Here is an 18645-nt window from a genome sequence, read left to right as displayed (position 1 = left end):
ATTGGTAAAAGTTTCTAAGTGCCTTATCTGAATTTCTGTATTTATCTCATTGCACTGGTCCACGGACCACCCTTTGAGTAGTACTGGTCTGTAATAGCACAAGTACCACATTTAGTTGTGTATGTGGCCATCTTTCTTGCTAGAGACGAGTCTCTACATGATAACATTACATATACCCAGCAGCCTGGGGCAAGGGACTTTGTATCTCATCATATTCTACACATGCATGTGAACAGGAGCTCAAAGTAAAGGATAAGTGGAAGCACCACCTTAGGAAAGTAACTCAGACTCTAAAGTCAGCAATGTGAACCAGACGTGGAGGCACACTCCTGCAATCCCAGAAACTGAGAAGGCTGAGGCAGGAGGAGCAAAAGTTCAAGGTCACCCTCAACAACTTAATGACCCTGCCTGAAAATTAAAAAAAAAAAAAAAAAATCAACTAAAATCTCAGAAACAAACTACAATCTATATTCTCTTGGCAAGCTTCACTATAAAGGACCAGATAATAAGTATTTTAGGTTTGTGGGCTCTGAGGTCTCATTGCATTGACTTGTCTGGGCCACTGTAGTGTGAATAAAGCCATATGCAGAAAATTGGAGGCAGTCATGTTCCAGTAAATTTTTATTTATGAATACTGATATTTTAATTTCATATTTTAAAAAATATATCATATTTTAGCGGGGTATGGTGGTGCATACCTGTAATTTCAGCAATTCAGGAGGCCAAAGCAGGAGTATTGAAAGTTTGAGTCTAGTGGGCTGGGGTTGTGTAGCTCAGTGGTACAGCTCTTGCCTCCCACATGTGAGGCATTGGGTTTGATCCTCAGCACCACATAAAATTAAATAAATAAAATATACTACAACTAAAAAGAAAAAGTTTGAGTCCAGCCTGGGAAACTCAGCAAAACCCTGCCTCAAAAAAGTAAAAATAAAAAAGGTTGGGGATATAGCTCAGTGGTATAGTGCCCCTGCATTCAAGTCCCAGTACTGGGGACAATCCCATATTTTCAGTCATAAGATGATTCTTTTGATTTGTTTTCATTCATCTAAAAAATGTAAAATCCATTCTTAGCATGGCAGACCATTCAAAAGCAGGCAGAGGGCTAGATTTCATCTTCTGCTCTTTAGTTTGCCAACTCTGCTCAAAATCCTCTCCATCTCAGTTCAGCTAAACAAATCTATTGCACATTATAACCTTGAGTCTATAGGCTGGGGAAGGTGGAAAAACTTGAATTTGTTCTGTGCTAATTTTTTTAAATTTTTTAGTTGTAAATGGACATAATATCTTTTAATGTACTTATTCATTTTATAAGGTGGTGCTGAGGACTGAATCCAGTGCCTCACATGTGTGAGGCAAGCACTTTACCCAGCTCTGTGCTAAAATTTTTTAAACTTCATTTTGCAGTAATTTCAGACTAGAAAAAGGTTGGGGGAAAAACACAGTACAAAGAATCTCTTCACTGAGTCCCCAAATGTTAACATTTTCCACATTTACTTACCTTTCCTGTGTTCTTTTCATGCCTAGAATACCAACTCTTGAATCTTGTTTTCTCTTTCCACATTTTTAGTTTTGGAACTAGTAGAGTCAGTTGCAAAGATCATGTCCTTTTGTTTCCAAACACCAAGAACATTCTCTTACATATCTACAGCATTGGTCAAAATCAATACAAAACTACTATTTAATCTTTAGATTCTGGGCCATTATGGAGATGAGGGACTTTAACATCAATGTATGATATTATCAGATCTACAGGTCTAATTCTGATTTCATCAACTGTCCCACCAATATCTTGTATTTGCCTACCATCGTCTCTGGTAACTCCCCCCTCCACAATTACCTAGTGAATTTGATGTTGTTTTGTCTTTTTCACCAATGAAGAAACTACAGCTCAGAGAGATTATGCAACTTGTCCACAGTTAGATAAATGGTAAGTAGCAGAGCTAGAATTCTGACTAAGTGTGCCTATCCCTGGAGCACTTCCTCTTTGGGGGGTGATGTAGGGAAGGAGTAGTGGGGATTGAACCTAGGAGTGCTTGACTGAGCTATATTTCCAGTCTTTTTTAATTTTATTTTTATTTTGAGACAGGATCTTGCCAAGTTTCTCAGATTGGCCTTGAACTTTTGATTCTCCTGCCTCAGCCTCTTGAGTAGCTGGGATTACAGGTGTGTGTCACCTTTCCCAGCAAATTCTTGCTCTTCAGTTCTGGACTAGAATTGCAGAGTTAAGAAAGGACTTCACAGATCAAGGAGGGGGAGTTGGCATTACATGCATGAAAAGAACATGGAAAGGAAAATCAGTGACCGATCCTGTCATGGTCTCTCAAGGAAATGTCCAGTGGGAGAGGGCATGAGCAAATGGAGGTTTGGATATGTTGTTATACAATATGAAAAGGTTTTTTGCAACATCAAGAGATAAGCTAAGATTACTATTTTGACTCGTTAAAAAGTAAAAACTTTTTACTCATAAAAAAAACCACTAGATACAAAAAAGCAACACAAAACAAATATATGATATAATGAGTTACAAGGTGATAAGGCCCAGCAAGGGCAGGACAAAATAGGAAGGCCACATTTGAGACTTAATTGAGAAGAGAGCTCAGAAGAATCTAAAGTCTGGTCAAGGGGAGAGTCTTTGTCAATAGAATAATTAGACCACACGTTGGTTTTTCAAAGCAAAAAGTTAACAAAATAAAAAGTTAGATAATGACATCTAAAAGATTGGATTTTGGGCTGGGGATGTGGCTCAAGCAGTAGCCCGCTCGACTGGCATGCTGCGGCCTGGGTTCGATCCTCAGCACCACATACAAAGATGTTATGTCTGCCGAAAACTAAAAAATAAATATTAAAAAATTCTCTCTCTCTCTTTTAAAAAATAAAAATAAAAGATTGGATTTTTATGTTATGTAAGTTTTAACTCAATACAACTGGGAAAAATTAAATACATATACTTAAAAGCAATATCCCTAAAGTTTTCTTCCCTTAAGTTTTTATTTTATTTTATTTTATTTTGTTTTTTTTTAGTTGTTGACAGACCTTTATTTTTTTATTTATTTTTATGCGGTGCTGAGAATCAAACCCAGTGCCTCACACATGCCGGGCAAGTGCGCTTCCACTGAGCCCCAGTTGAAACTTGGGTAGTGAAAGAACAGAGGGATTTTCAAAGAGCGCAGGGAAGCAACCAGGGAAAAGAGGGTAACTTTGCATTAAAGTCTGGAAGTTATCCGAGTCCCCGGACAAGTTAGTTTACACCGAAACCTTTCCCCAAATGTAAAAATAGTGCTATTTCATGCCCATTTGACAGATCTGCCTACAATGCAGAGATGACAAGAGAACCAAATGCAAAACTGAAAGGTGGGAGGCACTGGTGCTCTCATCACTCAAAACTCCATGAAATAAAACTGCAGACCCAACTGTTTTGGAGGTTGACATTCGAATAAATTTTGCCACAGCTGAATCACAATTCTAAATTTATCCGTAATTAGAGCAATGGTTCTCGAACTTCAGCATGGATCATAATGAGTTGGAGAGTTTGTAAAATTAGAGATAGCTGGGTTTCATACCCCCACCCCACCCCAGTTTCTGATTCCGGGTTTTTTGGGAAGGGGCTCCAGAATTTCTAATAAGTTCCAGGTGATGTCGATTGGGTTGGACCATAGACCACACTTCGAGAACCCGTGCTTTAGAGTTTTAGGATAGGAGTTAGGTTTAGTGTTATCCATTTCCCCCCTTGAGTTCTCTGCAAGCAGCCAAGGTCAAAGGAGACCCCTTGGCAATGTCCAACTCCCGGGAGCGTTATCAAGCTGTTGACAGTAGGGGCCTCTCGATCGCCGTTCCAAAGGGTTCTTCCCGAGGCCGTCACTAGCAAAAACCAGATAACCCTGCGCTGGAATCACGCGGAGGCGCGTGGCGGGGGCTCTCCCTTTCACCTCAACCCGGGGCTCTGCTACCGCGGGGTGGAGCCGGGGGCGGAGCAGGCGAGGGGGCGGCGCCAAGCTGCGGGTCCTCAGCCAAGAAAGGGCGAGCGGCTGGCCCCGGCGCCGACTGCGGAGCCGAGAGGTTGGAGAATGGTCATGATCGGGGTTCCGGTTCGCATCCTCTCTTTGCTGCTGGCGCCGCTGCTGCTGGGTTCTGCGGGCGGCTTGCTCGTAAGTCTGCGGGACTCCAGCGCTGGGACGCACTGCTAGGGACAGGTTGATGGGAAGCCAGACGGAGGCCGTGGTCACCTCAGGTCCTGGCAAAGCCCGGAGCTTGAGACCCCGGAGTGTCCCGGAGCAGGCAGGCAACCGGCCGAGCTCAGGCAGTGGACTGGCCTTCCTGTCGGGGGCGGGCCGGACAGATCGGGCGGGGCGCGCGTCCTTCCCTGTAGCTGGGTGGCTTGTGTGTTCCGCTCGGACTGCTCCTTTCGCAGGGACCTACTTCCCCATTTGTGTAACGAGGTGGGGAGATGAGGTGCGCCTAAACCTATTCAGTTTCGGATTTCCAGGAGAGGGAATCCAAGTCGCGCGGGCTATTGGAGGGCTCAGTGGACTCCGGTTTGGTGCGCCCTCCCTTGCCTAGTTCCGTGCTCTGCGGAGCGCTCCGGAAGGAGATAAATGGGGTCAGGAGAGGCCCCCTCAAAGATGAACCTTGTAATGTTTTTCTGGAGGGTGATCTTCCTTTCAAACATCTGGTCTCCTCCTGGCCAGTCCCCCGCCGCCTGCTATTGGGCACGGTGTTTCATCGCGTTCGTGGGACCCTTTCTCTTTAGGGTTTTGCAGGCCAGATTGAGGGTGGGAGGAGGCAGGCTGCAGGTGGGCACGAGCGTTGACCGATCGTGGTCAGAGAGGCTGTTGGGGCGTAGGGGCGTGCCCCTGGGAAGCTCTGCGTCACATCTGCGGAAAGAGAGGGAGTAGTTTGGAACGCGGCAATGGCCTCACTGCACGTTCAACAAATCAACTTCGGGTTGGTTCCTCCAGAGTTCAGGTGCATTGAGTCTGGGCACCTTTTAATACAGGTTGGTGGGATTTGAACCTGTTGACTTATGAGTTACACCCTTTGATAAAAGGCTATCAATACGCGCCCAGAACAGAGAAAAGTCATTTATCTAAAACCAAGATGGAAAATCTTAAGTATTTGGAAAACAGCTGCTGAGAATATTTTCATTTTGGGAAAAGGTTGTCTCAAATTGGGTATTGGCAGCTGCTGCTCCCTCTCCATCTGTCTGTGGTTCTCCTGCCCCCATCTCTCTTGCCTCCCCCCTCCCCCTTATTAAACATTTTTTTTTTTGTCATAATTGAAAGGTCTGGAGGAACTCTGAGGTTGGAGCTAGACAACTATAAGAAGCTGTTGAAGGTGGAACTGGGAAATAGTTCAGTGGCAGAGTGGAGTGGGGGATGGGAGGAAGATCTTAACCAGTATCTGAAGAGGGGTAGATAAGGATTTGTGGATGAAGAACAGGTCTACAGAGCAGCCCTCTGGGTAATAGATCATCACTCTCCTAAAGCATCATTAAGTGAGTGGGGTGCACCCCGTCTGAGGCCCTCAAGGGGAGGCCAGCATCACCTCAGGAATTCTTAGGTGTCCCTTCTGGGCTTCTGTGTCTAGAGCTGAAGACTAGAGCCAGCAGCCTAGCTTTCCTTTATTGCCTTGTTTGCATTTATTGCTTTCAATGTCCTGGACAAAATTTGAAAATATTTATCAATTTCTTTTAGAAGTAACAAGACTATTACATAGTAATAAACATATTCTTATGAAAGATAATAGTATTTCTCAATTTCAGAGTGCAGTCACATTGTTTTACATTCTGTGTCTTAATAAGAGACATTTTTAAATGTACTTTTGCATTGAGTCCATTACCATATGACATGTCATGCAGCTTCTAGAAAGCTCTACTGTATATGCCTGACAGTGAGAATGGAAAAAGTGGTGATGGCTTAGTAGTAGTATGAAAATAGTGTCTGACTAAATGGATCATCTGAGAGGGTGTCACTTGAGAACTGTTGATGTAGAATAATGTATTTCTTATTTTAAAAAAATGTTCAAGCTTACTGTGGAGAAACTTTAAACATACAGAACGCTGTGCAAAAATAAAAGCTGCCCATCATGTCACCATCCTGTGTGTTTGTATTTAAATAACAATAGTGTAGTACCTGACTATTTGAGTAGCTTAGATTTGAGGTAGGTTGGGTAGATATTAGTGGCCTTCGGGTTTTGAATGGGGATAAAGCGACTCTAATATCCCACAAAGCTGACACCAGTTCCTGGTTGCAGGCCGAGCTGACCTGGAAGCCTCTCGTTGGCCACTGTCCTTTCTAAGGAACTCGCCTTCCAGAGCCCACCTGCGCAGAACTGGTGGGGACTCTTCTAGGAGCAGAGAGAATGGCACACTTCAGGCAGCTCTCCCTGGGCTCCAAGGCTGCCCTGGCTGCGGTCACTGTCTTCGTGTCCATGATCGTCTCCCGCTCCTATCTGGCACAGAGCCTGGAGCTCAGGGCCTGGCGATGGCTGTTCCGCCTACAGCTTGCTCTCTTTGTCAACTCGCTCATGCTCATTGGTTCCCTCTACATCTGGCGTAGCACAGTGAGCAACCTCTGCCACTCCCCAGCAATGGAGTCCACCTGTTTCCAGCTTTGGAAACTGGTGGTGATGGTGTTTCTGGCCCTGGCCCATTCCAGTTTCTTCACCATGCTCTTTCTGGTGGCCGAGGAGCCCTATTTCTTTTCCCTGGCGGCCTACTCCTGCCTGGGTGCTTACATCATCATGGTTTTCTTCCTCTGCATCCTCAGTGGCATGGAGCAGGCCTACCAGCTCTTGGCCTGGCGCAGCGGTAGGATCGTGGGCAGCCTTGACAAGTCAAGGAAGCTGGTGCTCAGGCCCGCCCTGGCGGTGGTGGTGACTGCCGTGCTCAGCATGATGGGGCTCCTGAATGCTGCTAAGCCCCCAGCAGTGAAAACCGTGGAGCTGCCCATCCCTCAGCTGCCCCTCTCTATGAACAACCTCAAGATCGTGCTCCTCTCTGACATTCACTTGGGGCCCACAGTGGGAAGGACCAAGATGGAGATGTTTGTGAAGATGGTGAATGCATTGGAACCCGATGTCACGGTGATTGTGGGTGACCTCTCTGATTCGGAAGCCTCTGTCCTTCGGACGGCTGTTGCTCCTTTGGGCCAGCTTCATTCACGCCTTGGCACCTACTTTGTCACGGGCAATCATGAGTACTATACGTCGGATGTCAGCAACTGGTTTGCACTGCTGGAGTCCCTGCATGTCCGGCCACTTCACAATGAGAATGTGAAGATTTCTGCCACAGGGGCCCAGCGTGGCGATGGTGGTGGTGAAAGTGAAGACTGGATCTGCTTGGCCGGAGTGGATGATATCGAAGCAGACATTCTGCACTACTCTGGCCATGGCATGGATCTGGACAAGGCCCTGGGGGGCTGCACCCCAGACCACACCATCATTTTGCTAGCTCACCAGCCCCTGGCTGCCAAGAGAGCCCTCCAGGCGCGGCCAGATATTAACCTGATCCTTTCTGGGCACACACATGCTGGGCAAATCTTCCCGTTGAACGTGGCAGCATATCTCCTGAACCCCTTCTTTGCAGGTCTCTACCAAGTGGCCCAGACTACATTTGTATATGTCAGTCCAGGGACAGCCTACTATGGGATTCCCATGAGGCTGGGGAGCAGGGCAGAGATCACAGAGCTCATCTTGCAACAGGCTCCCTGAACCAGCCCTGCCCTTGGTACCCCTCCCCTCCCCTCCCCTCTCTGTCCCTCTTCAGAGTTATTTGCCAGCTTTACCCCTCCAGCCATGATGGCACCCCCTTGGTCACAAACCTAACATGAACAGTGATTTGTAGTGGGGCTGCCTGGCAAGTTCAGGCTGGTTTAATTCTTTTAAGTGGCTACTTGCTTTTTGGGTATGCATCTGTGAGGCCACTAAGGTCACCTATAAGAGGACATGCTTCTGCTTTCCAGTTGGTGTGAAGTGAAGTCCTCCTGCAGAGCTCACAGGGAAGAACCCCAATGTGGGGTTCCTAATTTAGAACCCGAAAGGGGCAGGAGTGTGTCTTCCTCTTGGTGTTTTTTTAAACCTTCTTTAGGAGTTAGATCTAGAACCTTTCTAGAGGTGGTATTGGTAGGTAATGTGGGACAACAGGTAAGGTCGGAAGCCCCTTGGATTGCTGGAGAATATTTTCTTATTCTGCTGGGTTCTGACAGAATCAGCTATATTGAGGGCATCCGCAAAAAATGCTGGAACACAGAGGGCCTCTCGTGTTCAGGTCTTGAGTAATGCCCTTTGACTGTGCTCTTGGGTGGCCTGGGCTGGGGGCCCGCTTGAGGGAAAAAAAAAAAAAAAAAAAAGAGCTCTCTGGCCGGTGATGGTAATGCTGCTGCTTAGGACCTCGGGGGTTTTACCTCCCTTGTCTTTTATACTTGGGTGAGGTAATTAGGGACAGGTGGCTTCTGTATTTATAGATGAGGAAACTAAGAGAAAGAGGCAGGGCACCCACAACATGACAAGGTATGTTGAAGGGCTGGGGACGTAGCTTACTGACATAGCATTTGCCTAGTGTATGCAGGGCCCTGGGAGAGATCCCCAACATCAGGAAAAAGAAAGACGGGTTGGAGACTTGGGGCTAGAAGCCAGGTCTGCCTCCTACTGAAAGTTCTTTCCACTGTCTGGTGGTTAAGTAGCTTTATTATTATATTTGAGTATAGAGCCTCACGCAGTTAACTGCAAAAGGAGAACAAACCAGAACCTGATGTTCCTGCAGAGTTCTTTGCTGAAGTCTGACTTCAGTTTACCCACCACTACGTGGAACAGAGCCTACAAGGCAATTAATTAGCTAGTTTTGGTGTAGGCTGTTAACATTTGAGGAAGAGTCAGGAAACTGGGGGCCCCCTACTTCTCACCCCAGGTTGGGGTCTGACGAGAAGTGAAGGTTCACAATCCACCCCTGGGGAAGTTGAAGCTTTCATGGGGTGTGGCAGGGCTCCCTGCCTCTTGCAGGGCCTTTCCAGCTTCCCCTCCTGAGCCCTGGAGTTCAGGAACTGTTCTTCCTGCTGGGCAGATTCCAATCCACCTGTCTTGCCCCAGGAGAGCTGCCCTTAGACTCTGGCAACAGAAATAACAGGATCATTCCTTGCTGGCCTTTAGACTCAGAAAAAGAAGTAGGGGTGACTGCCCTGGAGTGAGTCCCAACCTCTTGGCCTAACCTTGCCAGAAGAAAGAACCTTGGACTTTGGAATACCAATAAGCCCTCCTCTTAGAAAGGCTTGAGAAATCTGAGGGCTTGGGCTCAGTGTTAACTTCTGGGTAATTTTTAGACATGGGGCTGACAGGCTTTCTGACAGGGAACACAGACACTCTCTGATGGGAGGGTCTCGCTCTCCTGCTCACTAGTGAGACATCATAGGTCAGCGAGGTGACCTCACAGCACTGTGGCTTTCAAGATGGTTTCGTTGGGGGTGGCAATCAAGACATGGTGCCTGAGTTCCCTGTGGCACTGTGCATAGTTATGTGAATATTTCAACAACATGTGAGCTTGCTAAGGAACTAGACTGTGCACGGGTGCCCAGAGAATTTCTGGAGCAACTGATCCTGGGGAATGTGGGTGAATAGCATGCCACCTGGTACCAGGGCCCTGTGAGATGTTGCAGCAGTAACTCGAGGGAAGTCATCTTCCCCTCCCCATGTTAGTCTCCTTGTGTAGGCTCTGCCTGGCAGATGGAGTGGCTTCGCTTTTTCTTTGTTCTTCTGAGTTCTCCAGAACCCCATCCCTTGTTCCTGGGTAGCGAAGGCATCAAAAGTGAACCATCCCGTCAAGTTTAATAAATGTCTTTGAGGTGAAACTGATGGTTTTCTTATTTTTTTTTCTCCATGTATAGGATTTCAGAGCAATGGAAGGGACCCTGGAGAACCTTTTTATTTTATTTATTTAACCCAGGGGTGCTTTACCACTGAGCTACATTCTCAGCCACCACCCTGTCCCTTTAAAATTTTTTTATTTTGAGACAGGGTCCAAGTTGCTTAGGTCCTCGCTAAATTGCTGAAGCTGGCCTTGAACTTGGGATCCTTCTGTCTTAGCCTCCTAAATTGCTGGGATTATAGGCATGTGCCACCACACTTGGCTGGAGAAGCTTTAAAAAAAAAAAAAAAAAAACAAAAAAACGTTTTACAAATGGTGGAATTCTAGGAATGGACACAGCACAGCACCCAGTTCCCTGACTCTCTTTGCAGGGTACCACTGCCAAGCCTGCCACACCTCCAACTGCTCTTCCGAATGTTCTCTCTCCTTTGTGACCCAGCCTCAGTTGGGGCATCATTCTTACTGCCTTTTTCAGTTCTCCTTTGTTTAGGATTGCACCTGACTAGGCAAGTTGTTGACATTTCATTCCTACCTTTTGGTTCTGTTGATAGCAATTGACTTCCCTGCTGAACTTGGTATTTTGCTGGTTTCTTGATTTCTAGATCTTTCTCATCAGGTGCCCTGTGCTTGATGAAATCGGCCTTCATCTAGTTCTGTCGTTTATCTTGGATCCTTGTCTCTCTTGGATGCCATCATTTTGTGGTCTGTGTACCCTTCACCCACTCTGAACTCTTTGCTTGATGGATTGCTTTTCTATTAACAGAAAGGAAGTAAGGCCACCCTAGGAATTCAAGAAAAGGCATTAACATTCTCTTATTCTTGGTTTGTATTCCCTGACTGGGGGCGGCGGGGTGTAGGGAAGAGGATGTTCCCAGAAGAAATTTCTCTTATTGTTCAGATGAGTCCCTGTTGCACCCTTTGTCCCTCTGTTCAATGCACTGAATGGACTTGTTTTCTTCATACTTGTGGATGTGGTGAAGAACCTTACTTGAAGCTTGATCATTCTATTTTGTTTTTCTATTCATTAGATGCAAATTGAAATGTAATGCTTTTTATAATTAATAATAGCATGTGTTATATGACATTGTTATAAAATATAAAAAATTAGGGCTGGGGTTATAGCTCAGTTGATAGAGTGCTTGTTGCATGCACGAAGTCCTGGGTTCAATCTCCAGCACCCCCTTCCCCGACACACACACACACACAAAAAAAAAAAAAAAAACATAAAATATCAGAAATAAATTCTGCCAACCATTTAAAACATCCAGCCAGCCTTTTCTTCTTTGATTTGTTTTAAACTTTTTATTATGGAAATTAAATTCTCATGAAAGTAGAATAGCATACTGACATGTCCCTGTCACCCAGCATCAACATTGTGACTCTCCTGCCACTCTTTCCCATCTGCCCTTTTTCCACACTCTTTCATATTTCTTTTTTAGCATAAGCATATTAAGTCTTAGGAAACATAATTTTTCCCCCTATAAGCAATTCGGTATAAATCCTTTGCTTAAAAAGCATAACCATATGCCATTATGATATCCACTAAAAATAACAGTGGTTCATAATACCATGTAATATCCAGGAGATTTGGAGCTAGAGAAGCCAGATCTTTTACCTCCCAATAAAATGTTGGAACTTTCCACTCTCCTTGATCAATTCTTCTCAATACCGTCAGATATATGCCTTCAAGTGGAATCTTGCTGGATCATAATGGCAATCATTCTGTTTTTATTTTTTGTGGACCCCCACCCCACCATCCCATACTGCTTTCCAGAGCAGTTGCACCATTTTATAATCTCACCAACAATACATGGGGCCCCAGTTTCTCCATCTTTGGCAACACTCATTTTCTGTTGCTTTTTTTTTATAGTGACCATCCTAATGAGTATGAGTTGATATTGTGATTTAAAAATTTTATTTTTTTAATTGAAGGACCTTTATTTGTATGCGGTGCTGAGAATTGAACCCAGTGCCTCATGCATGCTAGGCAAATGCTCTAACACTGAGTCACAACCCCAGCCCTTATATTGTGATTTTGATGTGTGTGATGTAGAGCAGTTTTCACTGCCTATTGGCTTTTTTTTTTTTTTTTTTTTTTTTTTTTTTGGTACCAGGAATTGAACTCGGGGGCACTCAACCACTGAGCCATATCCCCAGCCTTATTTTATATTTTAATTAGAGACAGGGTCTCACTGAGTTGCTTAGTGCCTCATACTATCTTTGGAGAAATTTCTATTCAACCCTTTGCATATTTTCAAACCTGGTGGTTTTTGCTTTTGAGTTGTAGGATTTCCTTATATATTCTGAGTATTTATTCTATCAGATACTTGGTTTGCAGATATGTTATGCAATTCTGTGGGTTGCCTTGCCTTTTCACTGTTGATTTGCCTCTCTCCCCACCCCCAAAACCTAGGGGTGCTCTACCACTTAGCTATATCCCCAACCCCTTTCTTTTTTGAGACAGGATCTCACAAAACCACCCAGTCTGACCTCAAACTTGTGATGCTCCTGCCTGAGCCTCCTGAGCAGCTGGGATTATAGATATTTGTCACTGCACTGGGCTTGAACTAATTTTTTGTATATGTGGTGTAAGATAAAGGTCCAACTTCATTCTTTTGCATGTGGATATCCAGTGTATTGAAGAGGATGTCCTTTCCCCATCAGATGATCTTGGCACCTTGGTTGATAATCGTTTGACTGTATACAAGAGTATTTACTTCTGGCCTCTGTTTTCATCCATTGTTTAGTCTGTAGGGCATTGACACTGTTTTTGATTACTGTAGCTTTGTAATATATTTTGAAATCAAGAAATATAAGTCTTCAGACTTTGTTCTTCTTTTTCAGTATTGTCTTGCTCTTTGGGTTCTTTGAGATTCCATATGAATTTTAGGATGAGTTTTTCTACTTCTGCAAAAATGCCTTTGGAATTTTGATGGGGGCTGTGTTGACTCTGTGGATCATTTTAGATGATATGATCATTGTAAAAATATTAAGTCTTCCAATCCGTGAAGACTGGAGTAGTGTTTTGTACTTTTCACTGTGTAAGTCTTTTGTCTCCTTGGTGAAGTTTATTCCTAGGTATTTTACCTTTTTTAAAATTTATTTTTATTTTTTTAAAAATTCATTTCCTCTAGTAACTGGGGATTGAACCCAGGGGGAGCTGTATCACTGAAATACACCCACAGCTCTTGTTACTTTTTAAGACAGGTCTTGCTGAGTTGCTGTGGGCTAGCCTCCATCTTGGGGTCCTTCGGCCTCAGCTGTGGAATAGCTCTGATTACAGGCGAGAGCCACACCCAAACTTTTTGATGCTTTTGCACATGGAATTGTTTTTTCTTATTTCCTTTTAGGATTGTTCAGTGTCAGGCTATAGAAATGCAAGTAATTTCTGTGTTGATTTTTGTGTCCTCCTACTTCACTGAATTCACTTATTAGTCCTAGCAGGGTTTTTTTTTTTTTAATGGAATCTTTAGGGTTTTCTATATGTAAGACCATGTGACATGCAAAGAGGTCATTTTACTTTCTTGTTAGTTTGAATGCCTTTTTTTTTTTTAAGGTGTAGTTGGACACAATGCCTTTATTTTATTTACTTGTTTTTATGTTGTGCTGAGGATCAAACCCAGAGCCCTACATGTGCTAGGCGAGCGCTCTACCACTGAGCCACAACCCCAGCCCTTGAATGCCTCTTCTTTCTTGCCTAGGTGGTCTGTTTAGGACTTTTAGTCCTATGATGAGTGGAAGTGACAAAAATAGGCATCCTTGCCTTGTTCCTGTCCTTATAGGAGGAGATTGAAATCTTTCCCCATTGGGTGTGAATTAAGCCTTTATTATGTTGAGGTAGTTTTCTTTTCCTGGTTTGTTTTGTTTATCATGAAAGGGTGTTGTGTCTTGCTGGGTGTGCTCTTTCTGGCTCAGCTGAGTTGATCCTGGTTTTGCCCTTCTTTCTGATAATCCAGTGTATCACACTGATTGCTTTTTCATATGTTGAACCATTCTTGCATTCCAGGAGTAAATCCCACTTGATCATGGTGTATTTTTCTTTTCTTTTCCTTTTTTTTAAGTACCTTTATTTTTATGTGGTGCTGAGGATCAAACCCAGTGACTTACACATGCTAGGCAAGTGCTCTACCACTAAGCTACAACCCCAATGTATATTCCTTAAAAAAAAAAAAGAGAGAAATTTTAATATTTATTTTTTAGTTTTCGGCGGACACAACATCTTTGTTTGTATGTGGTGTTGAGGATCGAACCGGGGCTGCACGCATGCCAGGAGAGCACACTACCACTGGAGCCACATCCCCAGCCCTGTATATTCCTTTTAATGTGCTGTTGTATTGAGTATTTTGTTGGGGATTTTTGCCTCAATGTTCTTTACGGAGATTGGCCTGTGGTTTTCTTTGTCTTTTTTTGGCTTTGGTATTCGGACAAAATGGGCCTCATAGAATGAACTTGGAGGTGTCCTCTTCAGTTTTTTTGGAAGATTTTCAGGAGAATTGAGTTAATTATTTAAATGTTTGATAGAATTCCCTAGTGACACCATCTGGTTCTGGGTTTCTCTTTGAGGTTTTTGGTTACTGATTCAATCTCCTTACTAGTTATTGCTGTGTTCACATTTTTTCTTTTTAAATTTTTTTCTTTTTAATACTGGGGATGGAACCCAGGAGCACATTACCACTGAGCTACATTCTCAGTCCTTTTTATTTTTTTGAGACAGGGTCTTGCTCAGCTGCTTAGGGGCTCACTAAGTTGCTGAGTCAGATCTTGAACTTGGAATCCTGCCTCAGCCTCCTGAGTTGCTCGGATTATAGATGTGTGCCACCACACCTGGCTCTGCTCAGATTTTCTACTTCATGATTCAGTCTTGTTAGGTTGTGTGTTTCTAAAAGTGCATTCATCTCTTGTGGGTTACTCCAAATGTCAGCATAGGGCTTCTCTTGGAATTCTTTTACAATGTTTTTTATTTCTGTGGCATGGGTTGTCATGTCCCTCTTTCATTTCTGACATTTATTTTTATTAAACAATCTAGCTAAAGGTTTGTCGATTTTGTTGATGCCTAAAAAATCCAACTTTAAATTTTTGCACAGGTTTTCTATTCCCTATTTCACTGACCTTTGCTCTAATCTTTTATTTCCTGCCTTCGCCCAACTTTGTGTTTAGCTTGTTCTTTGACTAATTTCTTGAGGAATTACAGTATTATATATAGTTCTTCTGTTTGAATCAGGATCTAAAAACAAGCTCCCTTTACTGTGTGCGACATATTTCTTAGTCTCTAGTCTGTAACATCCCTTATTATTATTGCCCTTCTTTGTTCAAGTTATCCGGGTTGAATGTCTTGGAATTTCCTACATTTTATATTTGTGGTGGTTTGGGGGCATGTTCCCTCCCTCATGTTTTCTGTGGACAGGTGGAGCTAGCCCTCTGGAGAGGTTAGAGCCAGAGGCTGGATGGATTCAGGTTCAACTGTTTTGGTGGGAAGACATCATTGCCTGGGTGATGCTAAGACTGATCAGGAGTCATCAGCTCCATCTCTCCACTAGAAAGTTCCTCATCTTTCATCAGATGATGATTCAGCAGTCGTTGGTGATTGTTGCCTATAGTCATAATTTCACTAAGGATCACAAAATGGCAGCTTTTCAATTCCATCATTTCTTCTTTATTTGCTAATTGTGGTTCTTCCACCAAGAATTCCCCTGACCAGTTGGTTGCTCTGAAAAAGTGTACAGCAAAAGCAAGGTAGATAGATGCTAGATTCTTTCACTTTACTTAAGAGTTCTTAGAATCATGAGCCGATACCCCAGAAACCTTCCAGCATGACCAATAAGCTTCTGTTTTGAGAATTTTATTATGAATGTGGATATTTTTAGTGTTTTGTTTTTTTTAATCAAAGAGGTCTTTTGATGCTCAAAATGTCTCATCTTTAGCCAATTGGAGTCCCTTCAAATTGGCATCTGTTAATTTGATGTGACCATATTTTAAAAAAATATATAGTTTTGGACTTATTCTGTACATATTCTGCTATAGTTTTAGATTTAAGATTAATTTCATGAAGAAGTTGTCCTGGTTCCTTATAGTGAGAAATATTTAGAGATCACAGTTTAAGTGCTAGATTAGCACCTGGGTTAGATCACTACTAGGTTAGATTGCTTAGATTAGCTTGCTCCTGGACAGTATTGTTTTTTAAGCTCTTGCCCTGGGTATTGCTAGGAAATAAAATACTTGTTTAGAAGGAGTGGGGGAAGCAAATGTTAAGTGCATTTTAGTATTTCCAATTCAAGTGGAAGATTACTAGATTTTTAAAATAGACCTTTTAATGTTTTGAGCAGTTCTAGGTTCACAGCAAAACTCGGTGAAAAGTTGTAGATAAATCCTGAATACAGGATTTTTTTCTTTTGGTTTCTTTTACACTGCAAATTTTGACTCCTGATAACCTGATGTAATTACTTTTTTTGTTGTTTTTTTGTACCAGGGATTGACCCAGGAATACTTTACCACTGAGATACATCCCCAGCCCTCTTTTTATCTTTTATTGTGAGACAGCATCTTGCTAAATTACTAAGAGTCTTGTTAAGTTGCTTAAGGCCTCGCTAAGTTGCTGAGGTTGGCTTTGAACTTGCAATCCTCCTGTCTTAGACTCCCGAGTTTCTGGGATTACAGGCGTGTGCCACCATGCCCAGCAGTAATTACTTATTTAGTGTATCCTATTACATATACTTTAGATTGTAAGTAGCAATATCAACATTATTACTGAGATGAAGTCTACTGAATGTAGTTTGTTTTGATTTTTTTCTTTTTTGCCTGCATATGATTTAAGCTGTACTTTTATCTATAGGCTAAAGAGTCAAAATTGTACTTCATATTCACTTGGAATATTTTTTTGGTATGGAAAATAAGGTCTATTTTTAACTTTTAAGAAATTGTTTTAGGGCTGGGGCTGTATATAACTCGGTGGCAGAGCACTTGTCTGTCACATGTGAGGCACTGGGTTAGATCCTTAGCATCACATAAAATAAAGGCATGCTGTCTATTTACAACTGCAAAAAAAATTTTTTTTAATTGTTTTAGCTGGGCATGATGGCACACACCCATAATCCCAGCTACTAGGGAGGCTGAGGCAGTAGGATCAAGAATTCAAGGCCAACCTGGGCAACATAGTGATATCCTGTCTCAATAAATAAATGTTTTATATTTTCAAATTTTATTTGTATAAAGCTATTTAATTTGAGATAAAGGGGAAGAATTAAATTTGTAAATGTCCATGAGTCCCGAAGGATTGGGAGCCAGTTCAGAACTCGTCCTTCTCCATTTTTCATTGTCTTGTGTTGTTATTTACCCATCTTACCCCAGACTTTTGGAATGTGGAACAAAAACATTTTTTCATAAGACAGGCATGAAGAAATTGAATGGGTAAGCAGGTCACCTACAGACCCTCTCCCTGTCACTCTTTTTGGTACCAGAGATTGAACCCAGGGGTGCTTTACCACTGAGCCACATCCCCAGCCCTTTTATATATTTTCTTAGAGACAGGGTCTCACTGAGTTGCATAGTGCCTCAATAACTTGCTGAGGCTGGCTTTGAACTCGTAACCCTCCTGCCTCAGCCTCTGAGTCGCTGGGATTACATTTAAGCGCCACCGCCCTTGGCTTCCCTATCACTCTTGACCATCACTGTGGTCTGTCTGTCTTGCCTCTCTAGGCTGTCTGAGGAGACATTTCTATTTCTCTTGAATCTTTGAACTGAGAAGTCTGAGATCCCATGGTGTGAGATCTAGCCCTTCCCACTCCATTTCCCTCAGTTCCTCTTCCCTTAGCCCTGGGTGCTAGCCAAGGAAAAGGATTCGGTCTCTGCCACCCTGGAGCCAAATAGCTCATGCCAGGAATTCCCCAGGCTCTTGGGCTTCTGGGGTGAATGGAAAGGAGGTACTGGGGATGGAGATCTGCTGAATGTGTTTTCCAGTTATCCTGAGGGACTTGGAGATAAATCCTCTTCACAGAACCAGCATGACCCATGACCTGTGATCTCACTGAATTACTTTTCTTTCTTGCTTTCTTTCTCTTATTGTACTAGGGATCGAACCCAGGGATACTCTGCCACTGACCTGCATCCCCAGCCATTTTTATTTTTGAGACAGGGTTACATTAAGTTTTTGAGGTTGGCCTTGAACTTGTGATCGTCCTGCTTTAGCCTCCCAGGCATGCATCACCATGCCTGACTTATTTGTATTTCTTTATTCAAGTCCAAGGAACGTGCTTAAATAATGAAAATGTACTTTTAATCCTGAGGATTAGGAAATCTGATGATGTGAATACTGTGTTGTTTAATGCTTTAATGTTTATTTACCACTGAAATAGCTTTAAAAAGTCACATTGGCCAGTATTATGTTCCTGGATATGTATTTGACCCAAGAATGTTTGCTTATACTGCTGTTTTCCCTCCAATGTTATACACATTATTGGGGTGGAGGTGGGAGGTCATCTAGAAGGTTTGAGTTTGCTTTGCTTAGAATTGCTTTTTGTTTTATAAGTTTTCTGTGACTTCATGCATTGCAAGTATTGTTGCTGCTACACCTCTGCAAGTATGAAATAAAAGTCTATTTCTTCAGTATTTTATTCCAGTGCCAATTCATTTCAAATGGATAGTTTGCACACTGGGAAAATTTGGGGCTGTTTGGGCTTTGGGGGAATAAACTCTAAAGGCAATTTTCTCTTTTTCCCTTTGTTCCTCCTCCTCAAAAGAAGCTGGCTCTAGATCTTCTCAGGTCCTTAAATATAAGGAGGCGTCACTTTGGGTCCATG

General features: G+C 43.1%; 2 protein-coding genes across 2 annotated transcripts in view; both read left to right on the top strand.

Annotated features, from left to right (window-relative positions):
- The first annotated feature begins 4014 nt into the window (after nucleotides 1–4014).
- Nucleotides 4015–18645, top strand: part of Glb1 (galactosidase beta 1) — a 99115-nt gene continuing 84484 nt past the window's right edge. The window contains exon 1 of the mRNA XM_026406277.2: nucleotides 4015–4145. Within this exon, the coding sequence (XP_026262062.1) occupies nucleotides 4065–4145 (81 nt within the window). The 5' untranslated portion in view covers nucleotides 4015–4064. The remainder of the gene's footprint in view (nucleotides 4146–18645) is intronic.
- Tmppe (transmembrane protein with metallophosphoesterase domain) lies at nucleotides 4059–7707 on the top strand. The gene is made up of 2 exons (XM_026406290.2): nucleotides 4059–4145; nucleotides 6250–7707. Exon 2 carries the CDS (start codon nucleotides 6358–6360, stop codon nucleotides 7705–7707), a length of 1350 nt encoding a protein of 449 aa, XP_026262075.2. The 5' UTR covers nucleotides 4059–4145; nucleotides 6250–6357.

This window comes from Urocitellus parryii, chromosome 3, assembly GCF_045843805.1.
Source record: "Urocitellus parryii isolate mUroPar1 chromosome 3, mUroPar1.hap1, whole genome shotgun sequence".
NCBI classification, from domain to species: domain Eukaryota; kingdom Metazoa; phylum Chordata; class Mammalia; order Rodentia; family Sciuridae; genus Urocitellus; species Urocitellus parryii.
The sequence above is the reverse complement of the archived record's forward strand: the minus strand, read 5'-3'. Positions and strand labels throughout refer to the sequence as shown.